The following is a 27,537-nucleotide window of genomic DNA, read 5'->3' as shown; positions in this document are numbered from 1 at the left end:
TGAATCAAAGGCTGGCTTTGGGATAGCAGTTACTGAAGAAGAAAATCAATACATGCTCTTATTTGTATTTACAGATATACATATACACACATATATGTACACACACATATATAAAGTATTTTTGTGTATTATTTATACGTGTGTGTGATTTTATATCCCATATATATATATATCCCCCATATAGTGTGTATATATATATATACATACACTTATATACACACACACAGGATATATATATAGATAGATACCCCGTATGTGTGCCTGGCATTCTTCTAAGCTCGATGCCCAACATGCCATTTAGCGCTCCCAGCAACCCCATGAGGAAGGTATTGTCATCTCCACGTTATGGATGGACACTGAAGCCGGTTGCGAAGTGACTTGCTAAGATCACACAGCTAGTAAATGGCAGAGCCGGGATTTGGACCTCGACCAGCAGACTTCAAAGCTTGTAGTCTTAACCGCTCTGCAGCCTTGTCCCAAGTTCCCACCTTGGGCGGAGTGAAGGTTATGGCCCCCGGTGAACATCTGTTGACAACCACAGACTCTCCCCTCCCCGCCAGATGCACGCACCGTCATTTAACCGCGTGCACTTGATTCTGACGGATGGACGCATAAACCCCGTGGGACCCATCTGAGAGCCTCAGGTTCAAAGTCTCCTGCTTTGGAGACGGTGCCATGGATGGCAGTAAGAGTAACAACAGAAATTTATATTTTGTTGAGTATTTACTACGTTCTGGGCACAGTGTTAAAGGCTTTCTGTGAATTACCTTGTTTACCCGTCACAACAGTTTCAGGAGGAATTATCACCCCCCTTATGCAGATGAGAAAACTGAGGTTTAGAGAGGTCAAGTCACTATCCCAAGCTCAAGCAGCTGGCGAGCCCCCCAGATGGACTGAAACCTAGGTCTGCTGGCTCTTGCGTCGGCACCCCGTATGCTCTGCAGGTGCTCGGCTGAGGGCTGGTGGTGCCCTCATCCCGGGGCTGACCTAGACTGGCAGGAGAGAAGTGGAGATTTCGGGGGATGGTTTCTAGCAGGTGCCTCTTGGAGATTTTCACCCCAGGAAAGCACATTGTGAGGAAAGGAGGGATCGAGGGGGGCTGTGGGAAAGGGGAGGGTTTCGGGGAGCATGCTCTTGCAGAGTCGGGTCTGGGCATTGGTTTCTGCAGCCAGTTTTGTCATTTTGCTTCTACAGAGACTGTCAGTATTGGAGTCAGAGAACAGCATCTTAAACCCTGGCAGGCAAGGGTGGGGCTGGGGACCATCAAGCAGGACAGGCCCCAGCAGAGCTGGGTCCAGATGCAGAGACTGGAGGCTACTCTTGGCTTCCCTGCCCTCTAGGATGGGCCCTCATGTCTGTTCTCCTGCTTGTGGTCCTCCCCTGGCACCTTCCCTGTCCTCTGCGTCCCTGCCTTTAGCACAGCCAGCTCAAGCGTGTGTCCGGAAACGTGGCCCCCACAGGGCTTCCCGGCATGGCTATTTTAAAGCATCCACATTAAAGTGACAGTGTCAGAAGGTACCGGCCACTCTTTTGTTCCCGGGTGTGTGTGCTGTGGGCACCCCTGATAGATGCAACTGACACATGCTACTTGGCAATCAAAATAGCTGAAGGCTTAAGGGTTTATTTTTAGGCTGGGTCCAAAAATGCTGCTGCATCAGAATGCCACCGCAGAGCCTCAGAGGGCCTGGGTGCTTGCTGGGTCTTGTCCTGAGCTCTTGCCGGCTCCCGGGTCCCAGCCAGGCCCAAGGCCACGGTAGAAGGTGCTCGGGTTGATTGCAGTTTCACTGGGGTCAGGAGTGGAGGGTGCTAAGAACCACATCTGTCCTACTGGAGGGGAAGCCAGTGAATTCCCCACAGTGGGGTCTTGTCTCGTCCCGGTGCCCCACTGTGGGGATCCCATACCCAGATCCCATATGGAGAAGCTTGAAGCAAGTGTCTTCCCCCAGCTGAGCCAACAATCTCCTCCTTGGGACAACGGCAATGATACTTCTGACTTCTTGGCCTGTGCACATGAATGGCAATAATAGTAACAGGTTGGAGGACCGTGGGAACCAGAGCTGGGGTGCGGTGCGTGGTGGTGGGGATGCTTGCTGTCATGGTGAGCTGTGGCACCCACTGACCGGTTCCCGTCACCTGCGTAATAGGAATGGCTACTATGTATTGAGTGCTTACTACCTGCTGGGCACTGCTTTAAGTACTAAACCTGTATGAACGCTTTTAAATCTTACAACAGTGCTAGGAAGTAGGTGTTCCCATTTTCCAGATGCGGAAGCTGAGGCACAGGGAGAATAAGTGACAGGCGTCTGTGCTGTTGGGATGTGAATTCAGGCAGTTGGGTCTCTGAGCCTCACGCCTGAAGATGAGATGTGTAGAAACAGAAGTGGGGGCCTTTGGTGCCCAGGAGAAGCCAGGGCCTTGTCCTCCGCCGAAGAGAGCCCGGATGAGTGTGTGGGTCCAAGGACAGGTCAGAGTCAGAGGCTGCCCTGCTGCCGGATGAGAAGATGCCCGTGAAGGGCCCAGCATGGAGCCTGGCACGCTCTCGGGCAGGCTTTCTCCACTGGGGTGCTGCTGCCCTTGGGGGCTGGGGAATTCCTCCCCAGGGTAGCAGCATCTCTGGCCTGCCAGCAGCACCCCTTTGCAGAAACCAAAAAATGCCTTCAGACATGGCCAAATGTCCCTGGAGGGAGCATGGCTGCCCCTGTTGAGGACCACTGCGGTGGAAGTCAGGAGACGTGCACGAGCTTTGCTCCTGTCCCCAGGTCTCTCCCCCACCGACAGGTTACCATCTCTTGTGTGATCCATTAGCTGCCTCCAGTTGCTGCAAAAAGCTGGCTTTCCTGGCCCCTGGGGATGCAGGTGGGTGGGGCCTCTGTGCCTCTGAGCTTCTTTGCGGAAATCAGGAATCCGGGTGGAGGCAGGGTGGGGCACGAAGGTGAGGCCTGGCCACGGTGGGGACCTGACAGTGTTGGCATCCAGGCCTTCATGGCCTTTTTATCCTGCTGCATTAGCGAGATGCATGGCATTTCTGTTACAGCGTTTCCACAAAGAATCAATTGAAAAGATAAAAAATATGGCATCTGGAGAGTTTAAAATTAAATTCTTACAAAATACGAAGTGGAAGAGAGAATTGAAAAATAGAAACAGGGAGCCCCATGACTTGCACAAATCCTCCATTTGTTGCCTGGGAACTGAGCAGCCTGGCCTCAGAGGAGAAGGAATTCCAGGCTGCCCCGGGCTGAGTCCGCAGAGGANGGGGGGGGGCGGGGGGGGGGGGGGGGGGGGGGGGGGGGGGGGGGGGGCGCCCTGTAGAACTCACTCCAGGCCGGCAGCCCCCCTCTCCTCCTCCCCCAAGGCTTCCCCATCCTCGGCTTCCTGGTCCTTCTTCCTTTCCTTTCCTTTCCATACATACGCTTTCATTATATAAATAGATTGTTATTATAGAAAACTTGGAAAATGCAGACTATTATAAAGGAGAATTTAAAAAAATCAGCTGTGATGTTGCTACCCCAGAGAACCACTGATAACACGCCCTGCCCCGCACACTTGTTCAGGGAGTTGACCGGAACTGTAAATACTGTGTATCCTGTTTTTCCCCCCACTTCATTTGTCCTAGACCAATGGGAGGAATCCAGCTTTTCTGGGCTCTCCCTGTCCCTCCTCTTGTCAGCCATGAAACACCTGCATGAGCCTCCCTGGCACTCAGTACTGCAGGAGCAGACAGACAGAAGGACAGGAACACCTGGACTGCCCTCATGCTCACAGCGTGGAAAGGGGCACAGGACCACTGATGGCCTGACAGTTGTCAAAGGCAGTGTCTTTATCTGTAAAGACTTCCTGAAGGACCCAAGCTGGGCTTTTGGAAGAATCAATCAGACTTGGCTGGAAGGAGGGACAAGGGAGGACATTTCCGGTAGGGGTTAGAGTGTGAACAGTGGCTGGGGGGGAAGAGTACATTTCTGGGGGGATCTTGGAAGGGAGGCTCGGAACATACACGAAACAAGCACTCAGAACTCTCCAAACCTCTTCCGGTCTCCTGACATTATTCACCCTTCCCGTCTTTGTTCGCAGCCAGGGCCAACCTCATGGGCGTGCACCCTGTGCCGTCACCCAGGATCCTGTGCTTGGAAAGGGCCCATGTTGGTGAATCTCTGCTGTCATTGTCTTCAAATTCCTGATCATTTCTGAATGAGGGGCCTGTGTCTGTTTTGCAGGCAGCCCCACACATTGTGTGGCGGCCCGACACTCAGCAGGTCTCATCTCTCATTTTACCAAGGGCTTCATCGAGGCCCTCCTGCCCCACAGACCTGCCAGGTTTGCGTCTGTCCCTCTTTCTCTGAGGGCCCTAACCCTTCTCCCTGGCTCTCAGGTGTACTCCCCCCAGATTGTTCCTCTCTGCACCTCGCATTTACCTGCTTTCTGCTCCTTCACTCCAGCCCACACCTAGGCCGGGTTACTATCCTTCAGAATTAAAAAAATCACTACCTTGCACACCTACTTGACCCTCCTTCCCAACGGCCCCTACCCTCTCCTCCACTTGATGGAGCTTCCCGAGAAATCTCTGCTTCTTTGTCGGAGTCTGTGTCATCTCTGGGGGTCTTGTTTCTGGTCCCGCTCCTCCACCGGCAGGTCCTCTCTGCAGGATGTTCACACAACTGACCCAGGAGCACCCAGGCGCCTTTTCTTAGCTCACCCTCCTTGCCCTCTGAGCATCACCTCTCTGGTCCTCTACTTGTCCTCATCCTCAACTCCCAGCACCCTGTGTTTTCTTGCCTTTCTTCTTTCCCTTGCTTCTCCACATCATGGATGTGGCAAAACCCAAGGGGTCCATTCCAGCTATGCCTGTGGCTTCTAGAAGCCTGGCCAGAAGTGGGCCCATGATGATGAGCCAATGGTCCGGCACGGCTGGGGGTTTGGGAGGTGGGCACTGGAACCAACACGGATGAGCTGGGACCAGCCAGGTGACAGCCCAAAGGGTGGTGGCTGATGGGGACTCAGGCCACAGGGATCTGGGGAAGGGGGATCAGGAAAGTGAGAGGTACCTCCCAGGACCTGGGTGTGCTACAGTAACCACAACAAACCACTTCACTGCCTGCATTCGCTCCTTCATTCATGCGCTTCCCAAACAGTCCCCCAGCACCTACCCGAGCACCTATCCGAGCCGGGGTGCCGAGCATGTCCGTATAACATGTGAATTCTACCGGGCTCTGTGGTCACCTGCATGGGTCAGCAAGGCATTGGGAAAGCAGTGGAGGAACACAGACACCAATTCCAATCATTCCCAAATTTAGCCTCTAGTAGGAGAAATTAATAAGTAAATGAAGAAACAAAGCGATGACAGCTTTTGATAAGCTTTCTGCCGGAAATAAATCGGGGGCAAGAAGAGAGACTGCAGGAGTCTGGTGTGAGTGTTCACAGAGGGAAGCCCAGGGTTGGAAGGGTGGGGTGAGCAGACCAGATGGAGGGGGTGCCAGGCAGAGACACACCTAGCACAAGGCCCTGAGCCAGGAAGTGGGGGCCTTTCCTAGGCACTGAAGGAAGTCTCCGCTTGCCCGTGCCGGCCGGCCGGGTGTGGCCTTTGCTGGTGTGTGGAAGCCCCGCAATATTGATAGTTCCGTCCTTTTTCACATGTAACAAAATGTCACTGCTTACTTGAGCCCTCATGACTCAAGGAGTGCCCCGTCAGACACAGTACTGTGGTCATTGCTCTTTTCTTCGTGTCCTGAATGACCCTTCATGCTTCTGTCCCATACAAGGACCTCAAACATGGGATGGGCTTGGAAGCGGGGGTGGGGGGCAGCTAGGTCTGGGTTTCATTGCCTGGGACGTTCACTGACGAGCACCCAAGAGGCATAGGGTCCTAAAGCTGGTTCAGGCTGGGGTCCCTCCAAGTTGAAAGCAAATTGAGATCTAAGCATCCAGGACTCCCAGCTTGTAAAAACGCTGTGTCTCTGGCAGGGGTGAGGTGACCGTGCAATTCGGGGCTGAAGTGTGGGGAGTGGAGTCCCGTCTTCTGGGGAGGGGGTCTGACCAGAGCACAGTAAGGCAGCATGAGCAGGGCTGAAGGCCAGGTGTGTGTATTGGGAACCAAGGTAGGCCGGCCCTGTGGGCATCTGTGGACCCTCAGGGCTGACCCCCACCCTGATAGCCACCAACCCACATACAGCAGGCACACGAGGCAGTTCTAGCTCCAAATAGGGCCTTGGTGGCTATAGTGTCCCTCTGCTGCTGTGGGTCCTTCACATATTTCTGTTCAGATCCCACAGCCTTGCAGACTGTGGCCCGACAGCGAATTCCTTCCTTATCCTTAGAAGAGGTGTTGACTTCTTTCTCTTCTGAAATTGTGTTTGATATCTGTAGGAATGTAGAGAATTTGTTTTTATATAATCATCATCATTATCATCATCATATTAACCCCTTACTCTATGCCAGCATCCAGAGGAAATGAGGAGCAGAGAAGTGTGCCTAGGGTCATAGAGGGAGTAAATGACAGATCCTGGGGTCTGAGTGGGACCAGCTCCTGTGGCCCCGGGAGTGGGAGCGTCCTGTGCTCCCAGCACAAAGTCCATCCTTTTCAAAGGGACAGGTTGGAGTGGCACCTACCAGTAAGCTTGGGCTGCCTCTGCCCCTGGCAGGTGGCTATGCTGCTCCCCTGTCCCCTCCCCCATACTGGTTCCCTCTGCTCTCAGGCCATCGAAGCCAAGCGTGGCAGCACTCTGAGTTAAAGGAGGGGGTCAGAAGCGGCTCTGACCAGTGTCCGCCAGCCTGGTGCACAGCTTGCCTCCTCGCCCCAGCCCCCTGCTTGCCTGCCAGCCCTCAGAAGTGTGGTGCTATAAAAAGCCCAGTAGTAATATGCAAATCGCCCTGATTATTTATGGCCAAGTTAGTAAATAAGCCAAAGAGACAAGGTGGGTTGTTGTTTTTACGATCTCTGCAGCCCTCGCAGGAAAATCTACGGTAAGCAGAGTTCGGGTGAGCCGAGTCAGAGCCCACGGTTTAATAAACACAGCCTAATTACCAGGCACCAGGGACAAACAAGCGAGGGGGTTGAGCGAGGGAGGGAAGAGCACCGCAGCCCAGCCTGAGGAGGTGGGGGTGGGGATGGTGGGCAGGAGCGGGGGCGGGGCCCTCAATCCGCCCATTTTTCTCTGGGCCCCGCCTCCAGGCTCCCTCTGGGAGGGGCGGGGCCGGCCACCACCCCCTACTAGGCTCTGGGTGCTGCTGGGGGTCCTGGGGGGGGCACCAGGAAACCGTGTCAGGATCGGCCTGGCGAGGGAGGCTTTGGGAGAGGGAGAAGGGAGTCCACCAGCCTGCTGGTGTGGGTGGTGTGGCCCCTGGCTGGTTTCCCCGGTCTCTGCCACCCTGGCCCCTGGGAAGTTAGGATCAGGATGGATTTGGGGGGGGGGCGGACAGGGGGCAGGGGCACTCCAGGGACTTGAGGAGAGCAGAAGTCAGGCTGCCAGGGGCACAGTCAGAATTCCTGTTGGGCATTTGTCCCCCACCCTCTCCCCAGATAATGTGCTCAAGTGTCAAATGGGAGTGGAGGGCCCCTCCCTGTAGATGTCCCAACCATAGCTCACTGGGCGGAGCCCGTGGCCCCAGGAGCACCAACAAGCGCCAAAGGAAAGAAAGAGTTTGGTGGATACAGACCCCAGCCTCCTCTCCCTGCAGTAGCCTCCCCTCCCTTGTATGTGCTACCCCCACTCCCAGCGACCCTTGTGGGACTCAGCACCGTCCGCTCACATTGGCACCTTGTGCAGCTGGCACCCCTTTTTGGGTTGCTTCTCTTTCCTGTCTCCCTGCCCCTCTCCCTCACCACGCTTCCAGGGATCCGTGCACAAATAAACTCACTTGCACCCAAATCCTTAACCCAGGTCCCGCTTTCATGGAAATCTGACCCCGGTGACTACCAGGTGCTAAACACTTCTATAGAATTAATTGTAATAATAGCTACTGAGCGCTTACTATGTGCCAAGCGCCATTCTAAACATGTTACTTACAATAACTCAGTGAGTCATCTCAACGCTGTCTGAGGGTGATACCGTTATTAATCCCCCATCCGACAAAGGGGAAAAGAAGGCACAAAGATATTAAGGAACCTGACCAAGGTCACGCAGCTAGGAAGTAACAGAGCCAGGATCTAAACCAAGCACTACTAACTTTAGATACTATTTTTCTGTGATTATCACACTAAACCGTAGGCTTTTCAAATATTCCCCAGGCACCTCTTTACTCCAGGCCTTATGCTTGGACCTTGGGATCTAGAGAGGAACCAGATGTGGGTCCTGACCTTGAACAGCTGGGGTGACCGGCAGAAACATGAAGGAAATAGACAAGACAGTGCAGTTTGGAGAGATGTGACCAGAGCAAGGAGGGTTTAGAGGCAGAGCATCTGGATGAATCAGGGAAGGCACTATCCCAGTAAGGGGGTGCCACTTGAGCAAAGTCTTAAAGAAGAAACGGACTGGAAGATGATGGGATGAATGGGGTGGGAAGAGTCCAGGCAGGGAAACAGTGGGTGAAGGGGCAGAGTATGTGCCCTATGGTGAGGTTCTGGGTGGCTGGAAAGCTGGGGTGAGTCGACTTTTTGCTTGTTTGTTTATTGTTATTGTTGTTTGGGGTGGGGTGGGGGCCAGTGACTCATGCGCAGAGAGGCAGATGCCAGATTGTGAAGGGTCTTGTCTCCATGCCAAGGGAAAGGGAAGCTCCCCAGGGCGTCCGCCCGTCTTTGCAATGCTTCATTTCCTTGCGGGAGTTGAATACACAGGTGCTCATTATATTCTTCTCTAGGTCTTGTGTTTCTGAAAGATTCTTAGTTTTAAAAATGCTTTAGGAAAAGAGAAGCAGTTAGCAGGTAAACAGACCCATACAGATAGACCAGAATCATCATCTCCTTCCTGTTTGGACACTAGTCCTGGGAAGGTACCCCAAGGTCTTGTAAGCTTTCTTTGACACCAAGTCACACAATCAGGGTCAGCCTCGAGCTCCAGGAATGTTTGGCAACTAGACTTGTACAGTTTGGGTCTAGGATCCAAGGGCACAACGTACTCTTCAATGCAGGTCTGCTGGATTAAGTCAGAGGGGACCTTTTGGATTTGGGTCTTGGTCACACCAGCCACAAGTTGACCAGTGTGCCATCTGTGTTCCCATAGAAGACATTAGAAATTATGGCACTAAATGCAACGTGGTATCTCGGATTGAGTCTTGGAACAGGAAAAGAACATTTGTGGAAAACCTGGTGAAATCAAAATAAAGACTGTAGTTTAGTTAACACTAAAATGCCAGTGTTCATTCTTCATTTTGACCAACTACCATGGTTATGGAAGATGTTTACATCAAGAGAAATTGAGTGAAAGGTAGACAGTAATTCTCTGTACCATCTTTGTAACTTTTCTATAAATCACAAATTATTCCAAACTAAGGAATTTATGTAAAAATTATACTGTACAGAGGAGGACGGAGAATTGGCCTCTGGCACGAAGCCCTATTCCCAGGTGACATCTGTGCATGGTTGTTGAGCCGGGAAAGAATTATGATTGCGATAATGTCCAGCCCACCCTTCCTCTTCTTGAGCATGTATAAATGCCTTGTTGAAACCCGAATATTCCTTACCTGTCACATTTTCCTGATTTTCCCACCTGGTAACTCTTTTCAAAAGGGAATGACGGTGATGATAACGCACTTTGCAGAGAACATTTCACTTGATCGAAAGATGCGCCGGAAGTTGCCTTGAAAACGGAATGCTTTCTTCCTACATTTTAAGAAGTTTGTCTGCTAAAGTTGTATTTTCACTCGCCTCTTTGGAAATTCCTGGAGTAGTGCAGACCCGTTTTCCCCAATGAAGAGAGACAGGAAGAGGGCTTCAAGGATGGCAGAGCCCAGCAATGAAAATGGACTCGTATTGACTCCCTATATGTGCCACTAAATCTTAACCTTCTCTGGAGATTTCTTGTCTCCACTTTGCTCGGAGAGACCAAGAATGGACTAATGAGGAGTCAGTCACCCATGCAAGTCACCATAGGAAGACCTAGAGATAGTGGGGACCTTTCAGCCTTTCTTAGACAGGCGACATGGCAAATTGTCCTCGTTCTAATTGTCCCTGCTGATTAATGAGGTCACTTATGGTATCAATTATTATCCTGCCAAGAGAATGTGTATCAGACTGAAACAAATGTCCATGAACTTGCTTATTCTATTAAAACATAAAGTAATGAGAGATGATTAACGGTATGTGCTCTGAGAGAAGCCACAGGAAGGGACAGGGAGGAGAGAAAGGTAGAAATGAGCCTTTCTGACTAGGGGTCTAAAGAGGCTTTTGTTTAAAAGTAGCTTTCTATTGACCCTCTTTCTTTCAGCATCTTGGGGGAGCCGTCTAGACTCAGTGTCTCTACTTCCTTCCTTCCTGTGAACAGCTCAATCCACTCTAACCCACTTGCAGCCTCACCACTCCACCTAGACTGCTCTGGAGCAAGTCACCACTGTTCTACCAGCCACATCCATTGGCCCTCCGGTCCTCCTGTACCAGTCCCCTCGAAAGTGCCTGCCACCACTGACCTCATTCTTCTTGAAACACTTTCTTTTCCCAACTACTCTGACACCACCAACTCCCCTTCCTTCCTTTTTTCTTCCTTCCTTCTTTCATTCATTCCTTCTTTCATTCGTTCTTCCATATAATTTCCCATGTATTTATTGAGCACCTATTCTGTGCTAGGCACTGAACATAAAAAGGCAATCAAGATGACAAAGTCCTTGTTCTAAGTAGAGCCTACGTTCAAGCAGAGGAAGATAAGTAATGAACAAAAAGTGCCTGCAAATAAGACCTTTGGTGTTAGGAGTAGGAGGGACGGTAAATCTGAGCGACCGATGAGCGTGAATACTGGGCAACATCCGGCGGCATGGTGTGTTTGCAATGCTCCATCCCTTCACAGGGCAGTCCCTCAAATCTTACCACTATCTCCAGGGCTTTCATGTCTTTCTTGGTGTCCTTTCACCCCCCGTAGACGTGGGCCAGACCTTGGGGATCAAGGGATTCTGCTGGGTCAGCCCCCACTTTGCACCAAAGATGATTGAAGATGTCATTGGGGGGTGAAACTCAGTTGTAAATCCAAACTGACAGTTGTCTACTTCTGAGGTTCCAGGCAAAGAACTGGAACCCAGGGACAAGGCAACAGTTCTGAATCCAGGGCTATCGACTCTGCTATGAATCACAGTCCTCAAAGTTGTGCAGTATGGTGGCCTGGAAGATCCTGGAAGCCAGACTAGAGTTAGAGATTCAGGCAGACCCTGGAGAAAAGAGCCTGAGAGATTGCCCATACTGCCTGCAAAAACTCCCAGGTGACCAAGCTGTCTCACTGCCCCTGTGGCTCGGTCCCATCAGGTCTCCAGCTGAGGGCACAGGGAAGGGCTCTTTCCTAGTATCTGCACCTGTCATGGAAGGCCAAGCTGGGTCAAGGTTTTCCAGGATCTCAAGAAAGCAGATCAAGTCTGCATCTGCCAGAAGGCTGAGCAGCCTCCAGAAAAATCCCCTCTCTTGGGGAGACTAGTAATTAAGCAGTCATGGCAAACACATGGAGGATGAACAGCTGGTTGTAGCCATTTGTTCTCCTGTTATTGGTTGGAGAACAATTTCATAAATTACATGTGGGGTTGGATTTTGTCTTTCCTCTGCTCATGCCATCCCCTGTGCTTGAAATGACCTCCCCGTTCTCCTGCTAGCCTCCATGCCCTTTTGATGATTGGCTAACAATTCATCCTTTGAGATCACCTTGGGCTGATGATGTCGAATTCCCTGGGCACATCGCTGTCATTGAACTTACTGTGTCACAGTACCATGGCGTCTTCAGCAGTAGTACAATTAACTGTTAACTCCTACTGTGTGTCTGGCACTGATCTCTAATGCTGGGCATAGACCAGGGAACCTGATGCATCAAAATCCCTGTCCTCATAGAATTCACGGGCTAACGGGGAAAGGCGGACTAAATAAATAAGGAATAATCAACCGTATTGTATGTCAGATGGTGATAAGAAATGTAGAACAGAGTTCAGGAGCCAGGAAGTGGAGGAAGGGGAGAGGGTTGCAATTTTAAATAGAGTGGTCGTCAAAGACCTCGGTGGAAAGGTGATATTTGAGGAAAAAAAAAAAAAAACCTGAAGGTGAGGGAACCCGCCAAGCACGTGCAGGGGAGGCAATGGGATAGCTGGGAAAAGCTGAGGGAATAGCAGGTGCAAAGGCTCTGAGACAGAAACTTGCCAGCTATGTTGAGGGAACAGCCCGGGGGCCGTTATGGCAGGAGTGAGCAAGAGGGGGGAGACTATTTGGTGATAGAAAGAGAGGGAATGGGAGTGGGTGGTGATGGCAGAGGTTTGCCCAGGGCCTTTGGGTCATTATGAAGCCTTGGGCTTTATCCCAAATCAAGCGGGACACCTTTAAAAGAGTCGTAAGCACAGAAGTGACATAATCTGACTTCAAGTGATCATGCTGATTGCTGTGTTGAGAATGGTTTGGAGGGGGCAGGAGGGACTTGGGGAGACCCGGTGGAGGTTATTGCAATCACCAAGGCAGGAGACGGAGGTGGGGTGAACCAGGATGGTAGTAATGAAGGTGGTGAGATGTGGCTGAACTTCTGGGTAAATCAGTGGAAGTTTCTACTTTTGAGGGTGAACCTTTTGAGGACCAGCTCTGTGTCTTATACATTTCTATCCTCAGAACTAAGCATAATGCGTGATGTTTAATAGGGCACACAATATTTGTTGAATGAATGATTAACGAGAAGTAATTTTTAAATGTTAATAGGAATAAGTCAGTCTCTGGTCTCTTTTTGGAACCTGTCAGATCATAGGGCAAATCCTGGGTAACAGTCACTTAGATTTTCTAAGCTTTTGTTATAAAGAAGGCTGCTCGTGGGTGTGCTGGATCAAGAAGTGTGGGGCATGCTGGCTTCGACAGTGTTTGTCTATTTTTCTTGCTGCAGGACTTCTCAGAGACTTTAATACACTCATGCATAGGTTCCCAATGCCATGAAGTGCTTCAGTTATTTTTCCATGGGTAAAACGGGTGCTCCATGGGTAAAAGAAATACCTATCAGCTCTACTTATTAAATAGTTAGGTCCAAATGGCTAAGTATTTACACCTTAACAATTTTATAACTGTTTGAAAAAATAATAAATGTAAATTGAAAGAAAAAAATCTTATTTTTATTTCATCCTTAAATAACCACCATCACTTACTAATGGAATGTGTGTACTTGTTGGGCTGTGCACAGCTTCTCAAACCTTGGAATCAGATTGGACACCACCACCCTCCTATCCTGTTCCACACTGATTTTCACACAACGCCTGCTTTATATCACACCAACCACCAAACACCCAGCTTTGCAAAGATATGATGTCATCTAATGGAATGTAGCTTCATGTTGAAACTGTGAACTGCCTCGAGCTAATACTTTGTGTGGCCAACAGATACTGAGTGTCACAGATGCCTTTGAAAATTTAAAATATTCCACACTGCGCTTACAAATTCCCTGCAGCACCCTAGCGTGCCATGGCACACGGTTTGAGAACTATGGCGCTACTTTGTATGTAGCACTTCCCAGAATGATCTGCAGCTTTTCTCTGGCAGATCTACTCACATAACACTGGATGCAGCGTGGAGAGAGACTATCCAAGACTCCTTCCTGCAGAATCAGAAGCTGCAGGTCTATGGGAAATACTCCCGGGGTTTGACAGAGTAAGCCTGGTTTTAGCATTTGCATTCTGAGCATGCAGTGCTGCTTCCTTATTTTTAGCTGTCAGCAGGTGGGCCTGCTCTGACTCCAGACCTTGCTTCTAAAGCCTGCGTGCATCCCAGACAGCGTATCTGGAGGTTTGGAGGCCTAGCATTGCGACCACCCAGCCATACTTAGGGCAGGTATACTGGCCTCCCCAAAATGTTTGTACGTGTGCAGCCGAGGGCAGACGTTTGTAAAGCCAGTGGATGTTTTCTGGATAGACTGAGACATTTTAGAGAAGATCTTTTGGACTTAAGCTGGGATTTTTCAGCAGGTATCTGGTTAATGCCAGGTCAGCCTCAGAAATAGGGGCTTCATTCCAAGGATCACCAATCTTGGGACAGCACAAGACCCATCTCTAAAGATTTCTGGTTAATGTGGGTTTCAGGGCTCCTGAGACCAGGAGTGTCAGTGGTCTCATGACCGATGCAGCAGTAGCATGAGCTCTGTGACCTGACTTCTCTGGGCACCCCATTTCCCCAGAGAGTGCTTCCCAGCACCCGAGCCCACAGGGTGCTCTAAGAAAAAAAGAGCTTATGACACAGACACTTCAAAGCACAGAAAGTCCATTTTTTGCAAGTTTCCCAGTTTTAGAAGCTCTCGATGCAATGCAAATGGGAATCACCAGAGAGAACGTGTGTCTGTAGGGGTGTATGTGTGTGTCTATGTATTGTGTGTGATTATGACTAATGTCCATCAATTACCTGCAAATGACTAGACAGTGCCTGTAATGATAGTTCTGTTTTTAGCTTAATGTTTTATGTATCTAACTAGTGGCTGCTGTCTGGAGTAAGGCTGCTGGCAAATCAAAACACTATTTGCCAAGCCTGTCAGTGTGACAAATGTTGCTTGCATTTACTCTTTTATTCCCAAGGTCAATTGACATGTCTTTTTTTATATTACTGTTTGATGTACTAAGAGCCTTAAATGAGAGCCATCCAATAAAGGCCCAATTTGCTATATTACTGTTTATTCCTGGATAATTCTCTATTAGTTGGGCTCTTGAAGATTTCAGGGAAGTGACATGCATGGATCATCCTCGGAAATAGGGATTTATTGCCAGGATTCCTGAGTCTTGGGACCGCACAGAGACCATCTCCTCAGCCTTTTGGTCACCCTGGGCTTCAGGGCTTCTTTTTCTTTCTTTTTTTTTTTTTTCCAAGATATTATTTATTTATTCGGCAGAGAGAGAGACAGCCAGCGAGAGAGGGAACACAAGCAGGGGGAGTGGGAGAGGAAGAAGCAGACTCCTAGCGGAGGAGCCTGATGTGGGGCTCGATCCCATAACGCCGGGATCACGCCCTGAGCCGAAGACAGACGCTTAACCGCTGTGCCACCCAGGCGCCCCCTGGGCTTCAGGGCTTCTGAGACGAGGAACATCGGCAGCCTCCTGGCCGTTGTAGCAACAGCACGAAACTCGTGACCTGTCTTCTCTGGGCATCTAATTTCCTAGAGGGTGTCCCGCAGAACCCCACCCATATGCTCTAAGAATAAAAGGGTCTCTGGTCAAATGGGTTGGGAGCTCTTGGCATCATCTATCCCCACCTTGCGAGTTTGCTATTCACTTATTAAATGCTTCCACAAGCACCTTATTTTTGTTTGTTGTCTGAAAACTCCTTGCCTGACTTTGTTTAACCCAGCCTTTTCCAATTCTGTTCAACTGGCAGACACCCTAGAATATCCTTTGAAGAACAGTCTGGTATTTGTACTTTGCAGGCAGATGTGGTTGTGGTCATTTGTTGCTCTGTGCTGGGGGTCCCCACGACCACCCTCAGCTTCCATGATGTGCTCGGAGGACTCACAGGTTACAACCTATAGCTGTCCTCTTGTCCCCCTTTTGGCTATGATCTGTCACGGTGAAGGCTACAGAGCAAAAGGGCCATGGGAAACCGCGCTTGGGATGAAGTCTAGGGGAAACGCGGCACAGGCTGCCAGGAGTCCTTTCCCAGTGGGTTCGCACAGAATGTGCTTAATCGCCCTGACAAGGACCTGTGACAACACGTGTGAAATGCTGCCACCAGGGAGACCCACTGGAGACGGAGTGCCCAGACTTTTTCTAGGGAGCTGGCGACATAGGCACAGTCTGCCCGGCACGTACCAAAGTTCCAGACTCCCAGAGGGAAGGCACGTGTTTCGTGTGAACTGTCGTGTTCATACAGGTAGTTTAGGCCACCTTACCAGTTCTGGGAAAGGTGGGGACCCTCCCGAAATCCATGTTCAATATCCGCCAAGGGCCAACCTTGTAAACTGGCCTTCAAACAACAATAATCAGGCCTTTTCTGTCTCCTCTCTGATGGTTGAATATTCATTCATTCATTCATTTTATATTTGCCTTAATCAGCTTGGCGGCTATAACAAAAGTTCCATAGCCTGGGTGGCTTGTAAACAACAGAGATGTATTTCCCTTAGCTCCGGAGACTGACAGTGCAAGGTCAGAGGGCCCGCACGTGAGGATCTGGTGAGAGCCGTCTTCTGGACTGTAGACTGCCAACTTCTCCTTGTACCCTCACGTGGTAGAGAGCAGAGATCCCGTTCAAGTATCCCACGCAAGAGGGCTCCACCCTCACAACCTCATTTAATCCTAATTACCTCCCAAAAGCCCCGCCTCCTAATTACCTCCCCAAAGCCCCGCCTCCTAATTATCGCACATGGGGGAGATGAGTTTTAACTTAAGAATTTGGGGGGGCGGGCATTCAGTTTATAATACCATCACACCTGGTGTGTGCTGTATATCAGTGACGCAGAGAAAAAGTTAAATCTGATCCTTGCCTTCAAGAGACTTATCATAAGAAGGAAAGACAGATACATTCCAGGTAATTCAATAGGAAGATCAAGCCATTACTGTTAGAATGAATATTGCAAAGGAAGAAGTACTCTGTCCTCTGAGAACATTGATCAGGGATCCCTCTGCCCTTTCCCAGAGGAGGTAACATTCAAACTGAGACCTGAGAAGCTAGTGGAAGATGAGTAGGTGAGGTGGGTGGCAGCTTGGATGGCTAAGGGGTGGGGGGCAATGCACACAGCCCTAGGGGCAACAGATGCAAAGGCCCTGGGGTGGAAAGAAACACAGCACATTCAAGGAACGTGTACAGGCCAGTGTGGGTGGAGGGGAGAGAGATGTGAGCTGAGGCAGAGAGAAAGGCAGGCCAAGTAATCCAAGGGGCGTCCTGTCTGTGTCATCCCTGGGAGCCCATAGGTCTCTGCTTTTGCTTGAGGCATGGAGCGCCAGTCACAGCAGTGTTTATGCAGTGTTCTGCCCCGTCCTCAGAAGGCTGCCCTGTGCCCCTTTCTCTTGGGACCCGAGAGTAAACAAACCATCAGTTTCGTTGGCAATCACCTCCGGATCTACTGGCCTCACCGCACCTGAACAGTAATAAAAGCTACATTTTAAGACACTGTGGTAACAAACAAACCTCATACTCTGTGTTCCAAAACAGCTTGCAGGGGCTCTGCTCTCTGCTAGGGAGAATCACCGAGAGACCCAGGCTGGCAGGGACCCAGGATCACTGCAGCGGGGAACTGGGCAAGAGGGGCACAGGCTCCTCACGCCTTCCTCCCAGAAAGAGCGCACTCCGCCGCCTGCATCTTTGGCAAAGCCAGTGCCATGGCCAGGCCTGCCCTCAGCCACGGTGGGGAGATGCCCTTCCACGGTGTGTCCAGAAAGAAAGCAAAGCCAGGGGGCTGTGCTGAAGAACACCAGTGACTTCCTACAGGGACCCATGAGGATGCAAATAGCTTGACTGGTCTGGGAGGTCAAGGACGCATCTTTTGGAAACACTGTAATGTTGAAGCATTCATGATGAGATTTGAACGATGAGAGGGAGTTGATTAGCCCAGTAGGTGGAGGGGATGTGAGAAAGTGCTCTGAAAAGGTAATAGCATGTGCAAAGACCCCGAGGAGAGGCGGGTAGTGTATTGAAGGACCTGAAGCCAGGAAGAGGGGAGAAAGGGAAGGGAAGAACATTCTACCACCGACAGTGTTTGGAGTGCAGACTCATGGGAAGCCTACATTTTAATTATCATTTTCAAATTCTCCACGGGAAATGCACCCCTTCTTGCTTGCACTCTGGGCTGACCATCGCCCCTGCCCTTGACGAAGAAAGACTGGAGGGGCCGGAGCCAGGTGGGATACAGGGCAGAGAATCTGGCAGGGGCTGAGTCTTCCCAGCTCAGTGGAAGTCACTAGGGATCTTGGCCTTAATCTAGAGAATGGTGGGAAGCCATTGGTGGATTCTGCACTGGGGGAGTGAGAAGTTTGGGGTCTTGGACATCACCAGTGTCCAAGAGCCTGGGTGACTTTGGGCATGGAGGCAGAAGCAAAGAGAAGGTTCTTGAGGAGTGGGAAAGACAGGGAGGCTTGAGAAAGCAGAAGAGGAGCATTTACTGAAATCTGTGGCCATGCCACCTGATTACAAAGAGCTCTTCTCTGCACGTTTTAGAGTTCGTGGGGGAGGGAGCCAACAGCAGCGGGGGCTCTTGCTGGTCTGGCCATCATCTTAGCCCCTGTCTCTGATAAGTCTGGATTCCACTCTTGAAGGATGTCTCACTCCTTTCAATATGGTATTTAGACTTGCCAGATGAACGGTGGGAACGTCTGAAAGTTTTGTTTGCCTATCCTGACACTCTTCCTGACTGTGAGGTCATCAGCGTGTCTCAGATTTATTCAGCCATGAAGAGTGGGTGAGGGAAGAACAGGCACGGGGCGGAGCGGGGGGACGGGAGTGATGGTTCAAGTATCCAGACGGGAGATCCAGGCCTTCACACCCCCCCCAGCTTTAGCACTTTTGAGGAATCCTCCATGTTAGAATTTATCTACCGAGGCTGGGAAAGAAAGAGCAGAATGGTAAATATCTGATTAGAGAAAATGCCTTGTAAGCCACAATTCCATATATTGCAAGCGATAAAACTGTAATTGTTTGTTGACAGTGTGCATTAGCTATGCGCGGCTTCTGTCAATATAGTACCAAGAAACTAGGGTCTAGGAATCTTTACCAGCAGCTCAGAAATATCACGGGAGCAGCCTCGGTGAAGTGTGAGAGTCCTACATGAAGCTGTATGTTGTTGAAGGAAGAGTCTCCCCAGACTGTCTGGGAAGGGCACCCAAGGGCATAATTCTGGTGGACGAGGGTGAGAGGCAAGTTGCACCTGCTGTGACTTGGGCCCATTCGGAGGTGGAGACACCTAGGGCCAGTTGGGTTGGGGCCTGGAGATCAGATGCAGATAGAGGTCAGGCCCCACTGGGGACAATTTGATATTTTAATGCCAGGGTCCATTGGGGACAGCAGTCTGTCATCGGCAGACATGAATATCTGGGTGTGGGGAAAGGGTATTCGGTGCATGGGCATGTCGGAAGGAAGCCAAGGGACGGGTGAGCGGTTGGCATTGGGGCTGGAGTATGGTTCTGGTGGGCAGTCGTTTTCCAGCAGGGACCCAGCCATGCTGCAGGTGTGGTGTAGTGGGGGGCGGGGTGCGATGCAGGAGCTGGAATGTACAAGAGGCAGCTGGAGAGAGGGGCCTGGCAAAGACCAAGTAGGAGCTCAAGGTTGAATCTAGGTAGACCGAGTTCAGGTCATAACTAATGGAGGACTCAGGTGCTGTCCAAAAGAAACATAGTGGGAGCCGCAGGTATAATTTTTAAAAACTTTAAATTTAGAAGTCATTATAGATTCACAGAAAGTTGAATGGCTAGTACAGAGGTTCCATGTATCCTTCCCAGTTTCCCCCAATGGGCACATCTAAAGTAACGAGAGTAAAATTCAAAATCAGGAGACTGACATTGGCACAGGGAATATGTATATGACTTTGTCACATGTGCGCCTTTATGTCACCACCACTGCAGTCGGGATACAGACCTGGTCCATCGCTGCAAAGATCTCCCTCTGCTACTCCTTGATAGTCACCCCACTTCCCTTCCTCTCCCCATTCCTTACCTTGGCATCCACAAATCTGTTTTCCATCTCTTTTTAAAAAAGATTTTATTTATTTGAGAGAGAAAGAGGGAGAGAGATCACAAGCAGGGGGGAGGGTAGAGGGAGAGGCAGACTCCCCACTGAGCAGGGATCCCAATGCAGGGACTCCATCCCAGGACCCTGGAATCGTGAACCAAGCCGAAGGCAGACGCTTAACTGACTGAACCACCCAGGCACCCTGTTTTCGATCTCTTTAATGTCATTCCAAAAACCTGATATAATGGAATTAACTGGTATGTNTGGTTTTTTTTTTTTTTTTTTTTTTTTAGAGGAAGTGTGCATATGCATACACATGAGTGGTAGGGAGAGGGGCAAAGGGGGAGAGAGAGAGAGAAAATCTTAAGCAGGCTCCATGCTGAGGGTGGAGCCTGGCGCAGGGCTCGATCTCACGATGCTGAGATCATGACCTGAGCCAAAATCAAGAGTCAAACACTCAACTGACTGAGTCACCCAGGAGCCTCTGGTGTGTCCTCTTCTGAGATGAGCTTTTTTTTTTTTTTTTCACTCAGCATAATGCCCTTAAGATCCATCCAAATTGTTGTGTGTATGAATAGCCCATTCCTTTTTATTGCTGAGAAGTATTCCACAGTGTCGAGGTGCTGGGGTGCGTGGAACAGTGTTCGCCGTTCACCTATGCAGGACATTTGGGTCATTTCTAGTTGTTGATTATTACCAACGAAGAAAAGGTATGAACAATCGTGTACAGGTTTCTGTGAGGGCATGTGTTTTCATGTCTCTGGGATGAATGCCCAGGAGTGGGATCGCTGAATTGTATGATTAGTGCATGTGTAGACCTTTTTTTTTTTTTTTTTAAAGAAAGGGCCTGTTTCCAGAGTGTCTGTCCCATTTGACATCCTACCAGCAGTGTCTGCAAGACCCACTTGCTCTGTACCATTGTCAGCGTTTGGTGCTGTTAAGATTTTTATGTTATCTGTTCTAATGGTATGTCATAGTAAGTAGCTCATCTTACCATGTGGCCTCACTTTGCATTTCCCCGATGGCCAGTGATGTGGAACATTTCTAATACACTTGTTTGCCATTCTTACATCTTCTTTAGTAAGGTGTCTCTCTGTGTCTTTTGCTGACTTTGTAATTGGCTTATTGGGTCCTTGACTCATTGTCAATCCTCAGGGAAAAGCGTTCAGTCTTTCACCATTAAGTGTGAGGTTAGCTGTAGAATTTTTGTAGATGTCCTTTATCAAGTTCAGGAAATTTCCTTCCATCCTTCGTTTTCTGAAAGTTTTTTTATTTTTGTTTTTGTTTTTTTTCCATCATGAATGAGTGTTGAATTTTGTCAGGTGCTTTTTCTACATCCGTTTATATAGTTGTGTGATTTTTCTGTTTTTGGCCTCGTAATGTGGTGAATTACAATGATTGATTTTATTTTATTTTATTTTTTTTAAAGATTTTATTTATTTATTTGACAGAGATAGAGACAGACAGCGAGAGAGGGAACACAAGCAGGGGGAGTGGGAGAGGAAGAAGCAGGCTCATAGCAGAGTAGCCTGATGTGGGGCTCGATCCCATAACGCCGGGATCACGCCCTGAGCCAAAGGCAGACGCTTAACCGCTGTGCCACCCAGGCGCCCCAACAATGATTGATTTTAAAATACTGAACTAGCCTTGCATCCTTGGGATAAACCCCTCTTGGTTGTGGTATATATTTTCTTATATTGCTGAATTCTCTTTGCTAATAATTTTTAAGGATTTGTGTGCTTATGTTCATGTGGGCTATGGTCTTTCGTTCTCTTGATTTGGACTATCTTTGGTTTTGGTATCAGGGTAATATTGATCTCATAAATGAGTTTGGAAGTGTTCCTTCTTGTCTCTATTTTTTGGAAGAGATTGTGTAGAATTGGTGTTAATTCTCCTTTATATACTTGGTAGAATTCTCTAGTGAAACCATCTGGGCTGGTGTATATCTTTTTTTGGGATTTTTAAAATTACTAGTTCAATTTCCTTAATAGTGAGAAGGCTTTTCAAATGATCTGCTTCATATTGGGGAGCTTACTGTATGTGCGCTTTTCAAGGAACAGGTCCATTTCATCTAATTTGTCAAGTGCTTGTGTAAAATGTGTAGTATTTCCTTATCATCTTTTTGATAGCTGCAGGCTCTGTTTTCTGTAACCTTTGCCAAGTCTGGATAGTTGCCAGTGGGAGAGGTGAAAAATGAGCCTTGTGGATTTAGTTTCCATATTTTTTATATTAAATAGGTGGATCATTTTTCTGTTTTTGTTTGTGTCCTTTGCCCTTTTCCTTTTTACTTGTTTATCTTTTTCATAATTTGCGAGTGTTCTTTATAGATTACGAACACCCTCTTCTTGTCATATGTATTATAATCCTCCCAGTTTGTATTTTTCCTCCTTCTTTTTGCAGTTTCTTTTGCTTTGCTACATGCTTTTAATTTTCACACAATTAAATCAATCAATATTTTCCTCTAATGCCTCTGGGATTTCATGCTGTCTCCATCAGTAATCAATTGCAAGAGATAGAACCCAAATCACACTAGTTTGAGGGGGAAAAAAAAGGAAGGAAAGAAGGGAGGGAGGAGGAATGGATGGATGGGGGATGGATGGATGGGATGTAGGAAGGAAAGAAGGAAGCAAGCAGGCAGAGAAAGAATGTTGGCTAATGTAATTGGGCACTGCAGGGGTCGATGTCTCTGCACGCGGCTGGATTGAGGATCTAACAATGTATCACCAGGGCTCTGTCTGTCTTCTCTCACTTTCAGCTTTCTCTGTATCATGTGGGATATCATTTTATAAAGCAGCTAGGCTCTGGGTAATGATAAAAAGGCTACTGGCAGTCCCAAGCTTAAATCCTAACGATTTAGAATCCAAAACTGAAAGGCTCTCGGAATCTGTATGTCATATCCCATGGAAGGACTCAGGATGACCCTGCTTGGGTTATGTGCCCTGCTTCTCCTCCGTGCCTTGAACTGGTCCATAAAGGTGAGGGTTATGCCATGATTGGTCTTTTGCCCAGTTCTGTAGCAGGTAGGCAGGTGAGGTGCCCCATGCAGCAACATCTCCCCAGAAGAATGATGGTAGAAGATAGGAGCCAAAGGAGTCCTTAAAATATGTTACTCTTAGACCTTCCCCAGCATAAGATGATAAAAAAAAAAAGGTGGTTTTTTCCTAATACGTATGGTTTTGCTATTTAACTTCTAAATTTTTGACCCACGTGAGAAAGTGAGGGAGACAGAGACAGAAGGTCAGGGGCAGGGAGAGGAAAGATTATGGGGTGATGTAGGCATCTTTTACTGGAGGCTCTTATCCAAGAGCCTTATTCAAGAGAACATGACCTTGAAACTTGGTCACCCGTTTCACAGCTGTATCACTTTCCTTCTCTGTCCCTTGAGTTCATTTTGAGTTCACACAAATCCTATAAGAAGCGGGTGGTGGGAAGGGCAGGGGCTTCATCTAGCACAGGGCTTTTCAAGGTGGGCATTAACACATATCTGATTCAACGTGTCTGAACCCAGGGTTCATGACTCCAGGGGACATCTGGGCACCCAGATATTATATGAAAATGGGAGGAATAGAGCGGGATCCGGAAGCACCACAGGTCTCCCAAGCTACTTGAACATGAGGGTAAAGGTAAACCTTGAGTTCCCTCCTAGAGCCCTGCCGGGGGCACAGTGGAGGCAGGGTGAGCCTCGGGGAGGAGATAAAGGACAGAGGCAGACGGGACTGGCCCCCCTTACTGCCTCCTGTGTGCGTACCGGGGTCACCTGTGGGCGACCCAAGCGCGGACACCTGCTCTCCTAAAATATGTTCCCAAGTGTTAAGTGAAAGCTTCTTTATTTTATCTTTTTAACATTAGAAGAATCTTTTATAAATGATTCTCTTGTGCTGCAAATGAATTATCTCAGTTTCAATAATTCTTTCCGTTTCGCCTCTGTTTCTTTTTCTTCACTGAACTCACAGGAAAAAAAAATTAAGTATTTAAATTTTAAAAACATGTACAGTATGATCCCACTTGTATGAAATTATTTCATTGACGATGATCCCATCCATTGATCCCTCCATCTCTTTGTATGCCAACTGTCAAGAACAGTTATTTCTAGATTGCAATGGGGTTTTTTTTATTTTTTGCTTTCATCTTTTAAAAATAATAAGCACTTATCATTTCTATAAAAGCAGTAGACTTACTCCTTTTAAAGAATAAAAGAATAAATGATGAGAAGCACCCACCTCCCACTGCTTACAGTTGGGTGTATTTTCCTCAGTATCCAAGTAAATGTTGTCTGTTGGCATTTATTAGTTTTCAATTTGTGGTGATGTCACCCAGAGCCGCAGAGGACCTCGGCCAGAAAGGGGAGAGATGGGAGAAAACACCCGAAGAGGAGAAAAGAGAAGAGACATAAATGAGGCAGTCCTCCGGGTCAGGGGATGGCCTGTGGCTTCAGGGGAGTGACCTCCACGTGCCTGTGACAGAAGACTGCTGCTTGTCACCACCTCTGCTCTGTCACCCCTTTGTCCTTGGACACCTTGCATATGTCCGGTGTTAGGCTGCTTTCCTATCCCTCCCCATGCCAAAAATCAGGACTGCGCATCCAGCAGGTGCTCAATTAATGCTTCACGGATGCTCATTTCCCAAGGGGGTCATTCTCCCTAAATGGCACCTCTTTGTCTTTCAGGCTCACTGGCTTTCAGCTGCCAGCCACCATCGTCAGCGCCGCCGCCACCCTCTCTCTGCATCTCATCAGCGACTATGCAGTCAGCGCGCAGGGCTTCCACGCCAGCTATGAAGGTAGGCGCCTCCCGGCTGGCCCCAGGACCCTGGCGTGTGAGGTCAGAATGGCTGTGGGCAGGGCGGTGCTGCTGTCAGCTGCAGGGGAGGGGTGTTTCAGATTCAGAGCTTCCTCCTGTCCTAACAAGGCTGCCTGCTAACCAGTAACTCGGTTACCTAAATTGTCGGTGCCGTGTTCCCAGGAAACAGAAAATTGAAATCAGAGCTTAGCGGCAGTCATTTATCCTGAGGGCCTGGTAACATCCTACTTCTATCCCCTTAATGTGTTTGGTTGTGTTTTTATTTTTTTTAATTCTGTTTTCTATTGGGCCTAATTATATAAGGTATCTCTGCTTGGTTTGGGAAATAAGAGAGAGAGAAAGCCTAAGTAAAAGAAATACAATAAGTAGCTGGGAAAACACTTCTGGCCAATCCAATGACTGCAAAGAGTCAGCGTTAGATCATTCAGAGAAGAACAATCCGTTTTTCCTTAATAGCACAGATTAGGGTTTCTTGGTTTGAGTTATGCAAATAATTTCCACTTCTCTCAGCTTGTTTAAATACGGTGTTGGCATTCAAATTAACACTAATATCTTCACATTATACACTATTATTATTATTAACTTTATTATATTAGTTCAGAAGGTGGTACTTCTAGATCTCTGTCATTTCCCTGGGAAATTTACATCTCATTAATAGTAATTATGCTGCTCTTGGCTAAGACCCACACTGCTATTTTGTGTTGAGATCATTAATAGGCATATTTTAAGACCGTTAATGATAATTAATAACAGTAATGACATAACACCCTAGTAAAGCATGCCAGTTATTTGAAAGCTTTCTTACCTCCAAGAACTTAAAGAATAAATGATGCTTTTTTGAAGGGAGCTCTAGCAATACAGAAACAAATACCGCCTTCATCCTGGCTAGGAATATACCACGGAGAGAGGGCAAGTCCTACTTCTTTGGCAAAATCCACCCCTGGTAGCCGGGGTGTTTGATGCTTTAACCTGCACATTTGAGGACTCCGGAGAAAGGTCTCAGTTATTTTTTTTTTTAAAGATTTTATTTGTTTATTTGACAGAGATAGAGACAGCCAGCGAGAGAGGGAACACAAGCAGGGGGAGTGGGAGAGGAAGAAGCAGTGGGGCCCAATCTCAGAATGCCGGGATCACGCCCTGAGCCGAAGGCAGACGCTTAACAACTGAGCCACCCAGGCGCCCCTCAGTTATTTTTAACTAAAGGTTCCTGAGAAGGCTCTAGAGAAAATTCTGCATGCCTTTCACTGATAGTTCCTGACATAATTCCAGATCACTTTAACTGAGGGCTCCTGACATAACCAGAGTCACCTTTATCTGCGGGCTCCTGACAAAGACTTAACGGTCTCTAATGGTCTCTTGAGGTAGCCCAATTTCTTTAGAAAAAAATCATCCGTTCCTCCCAATAGTCTGTGATCTTGGTCATTCTAGCGACATCTTCACCCCAAACCTTTGTTCCTGAACCCAAAGTCATTCTCTCCAAGTTTGAGTTACAACGTCCTAACCAAGGAAGGCCTCTTCAGAAATCCCTTCACAGCATCTCTGGTCACCAGTTCCTTCTGCAACGTGTTGGCCTTGGGGAGACGAGATGTGTTGGGGGATGGTGGTGGGAATGAGTAAGGGAAACCATAGCTGGTGCCCGCTGAGGTGCTGGGAGGGGCTGACACAAGGGACCCTGGCTGGACCCTCAAGATGTCCTCAGTCCGCCATCCTTTCAGATATTTGTCTGAGGCCTGGACTTTCATGAGGCTTTAGGAATAAAGTGTCTTCTTGATCCCTGCCCACATTGTCCCCTCTGCGAAACAATGCCAAGCACTTTCCCACCAGGCAGAGCAGATCTGAGGTTATATTCACTGATACCTTTTCAATCAGAGGTTGTATGTAGCCTGGGATGCATGGGCGGGGCTTACAGTTGGACTTCAAAGGTCTACACGCCCCTTGAAATTGGGGGCAAATTTCTGATATTTACCAAAAAAATTTTTTTTTGAAAGAGAGAAAAAGTGCTAGTGGGGGTGTGGGGGGAGGGGCAGAGGGAGAGGGAGAGAGAGAATCTCAAGCAGGCTCCACGCCCAGTGCAGAGCCTGACACAGGGCTCGATCCCATAACCCTAAGCTCATGACCTGAGCCGAAATCAAGAGTCAGATGCTTAACTGACTGAGTGCTATCTGAATGTATATGGGTGTGTGTGTGTGTGTGTGTGTGTGTTTTCTCTTTTTAAGGAAGGGTCTAGAATAGAGATCAACAAACTACGGCCCCCTGGCTAAATCCAGTCCATGCTTGTTTTTGTAAATAAAGTTTTATTAGAATGCAGCTAAGCCCATTTGTTGCTATTTTGTCTATGACTGTTGGCGTGTGCTCCAACTTCAGAGTCAAGCTATGCCACAGAGACCACAGGCCTTCAAAATCTAAACTCTTTACTCTCTGGTCCTTGACAGGAAAAGTCTGTTGACCGTTTTTCTGGAGCTGTGCTATCCAGTGCGGGTACCATTAGCCACATGGAAATATTTATATTTACATTACTCAAAATTACATAACATTTAAAATTCAGTTTCTCAGTCACATTGGCTTCCTACCACATGTTCAGGAGCCATATGTGGCCATTATATTGGACATCACAGGTAGAGAGCATTTCCGTCATTGCAGGGGATGCTACTGGGCAGAACTGAGCCACAGCTTCCATCAGCTTCACAAAGGGTCTGTGATCCAAAAGAGGTGGTAAAGTAGTGCGGTAGAGTAGAGGCTGACGGGCCCCTCCTTCCACCTGCTGGCACAGAGGAGACAGCCCAACTGGGAGAATGTTCAGCGTTCTGCTGCAGGACCAATGGGCCAGAGGACGGGCCTGCCCACGTGTCATTGGTGGTAGAAGGAGAAAGCCTTGCGGACAAGACCCAGGCAAACCCTGGACCCGTGCAAACGGGTTGCCGTAGCTGAGTCCTCATGCAGTCCCCTGTGCAGGGTTTCTGCCAGCTCCGGTCTGTGTGGCTGCTGTCTTTGTGCGGAGGGGCAGAGTGGCTCAGGGATGGGTGTGCTAAC

At 48.6% G+C, this 27,537-nt stretch overlaps 1 protein-coding gene across 1 annotated transcript in view; it reads left to right on the top strand.

Annotated features, from left to right (window-relative positions):
- Window positions 1-27,537, top strand: part of CSMD2 (CUB and Sushi multiple domains 2) — a 590,718-nt gene that overhangs the window by 79,220 nt on the left and 483,961 nt on the right. Inside the window, exon 4 of the mRNA XM_034645185.1 lies at window positions 24,375-24,487. Coding sequence (XP_034501076.1) covers window positions 24,375-24,487 — 113 coding nt within the window. The remainder of the gene's footprint in view (window positions 1-24,374; window positions 24,488-27,537) is intronic.

The sequence above is a fragment of the Ailuropoda melanoleuca genome, chromosome 2, assembly GCF_002007445.2.
Source record: "Ailuropoda melanoleuca isolate Jingjing chromosome 2, ASM200744v2, whole genome shotgun sequence".
Lineage (NCBI taxonomy): Eukaryota > Metazoa > Chordata > Mammalia > Carnivora > Ursidae > Ailuropoda > Ailuropoda melanoleuca.
This window is presented reverse-complemented; position numbering and strand designations above follow the sequence as displayed.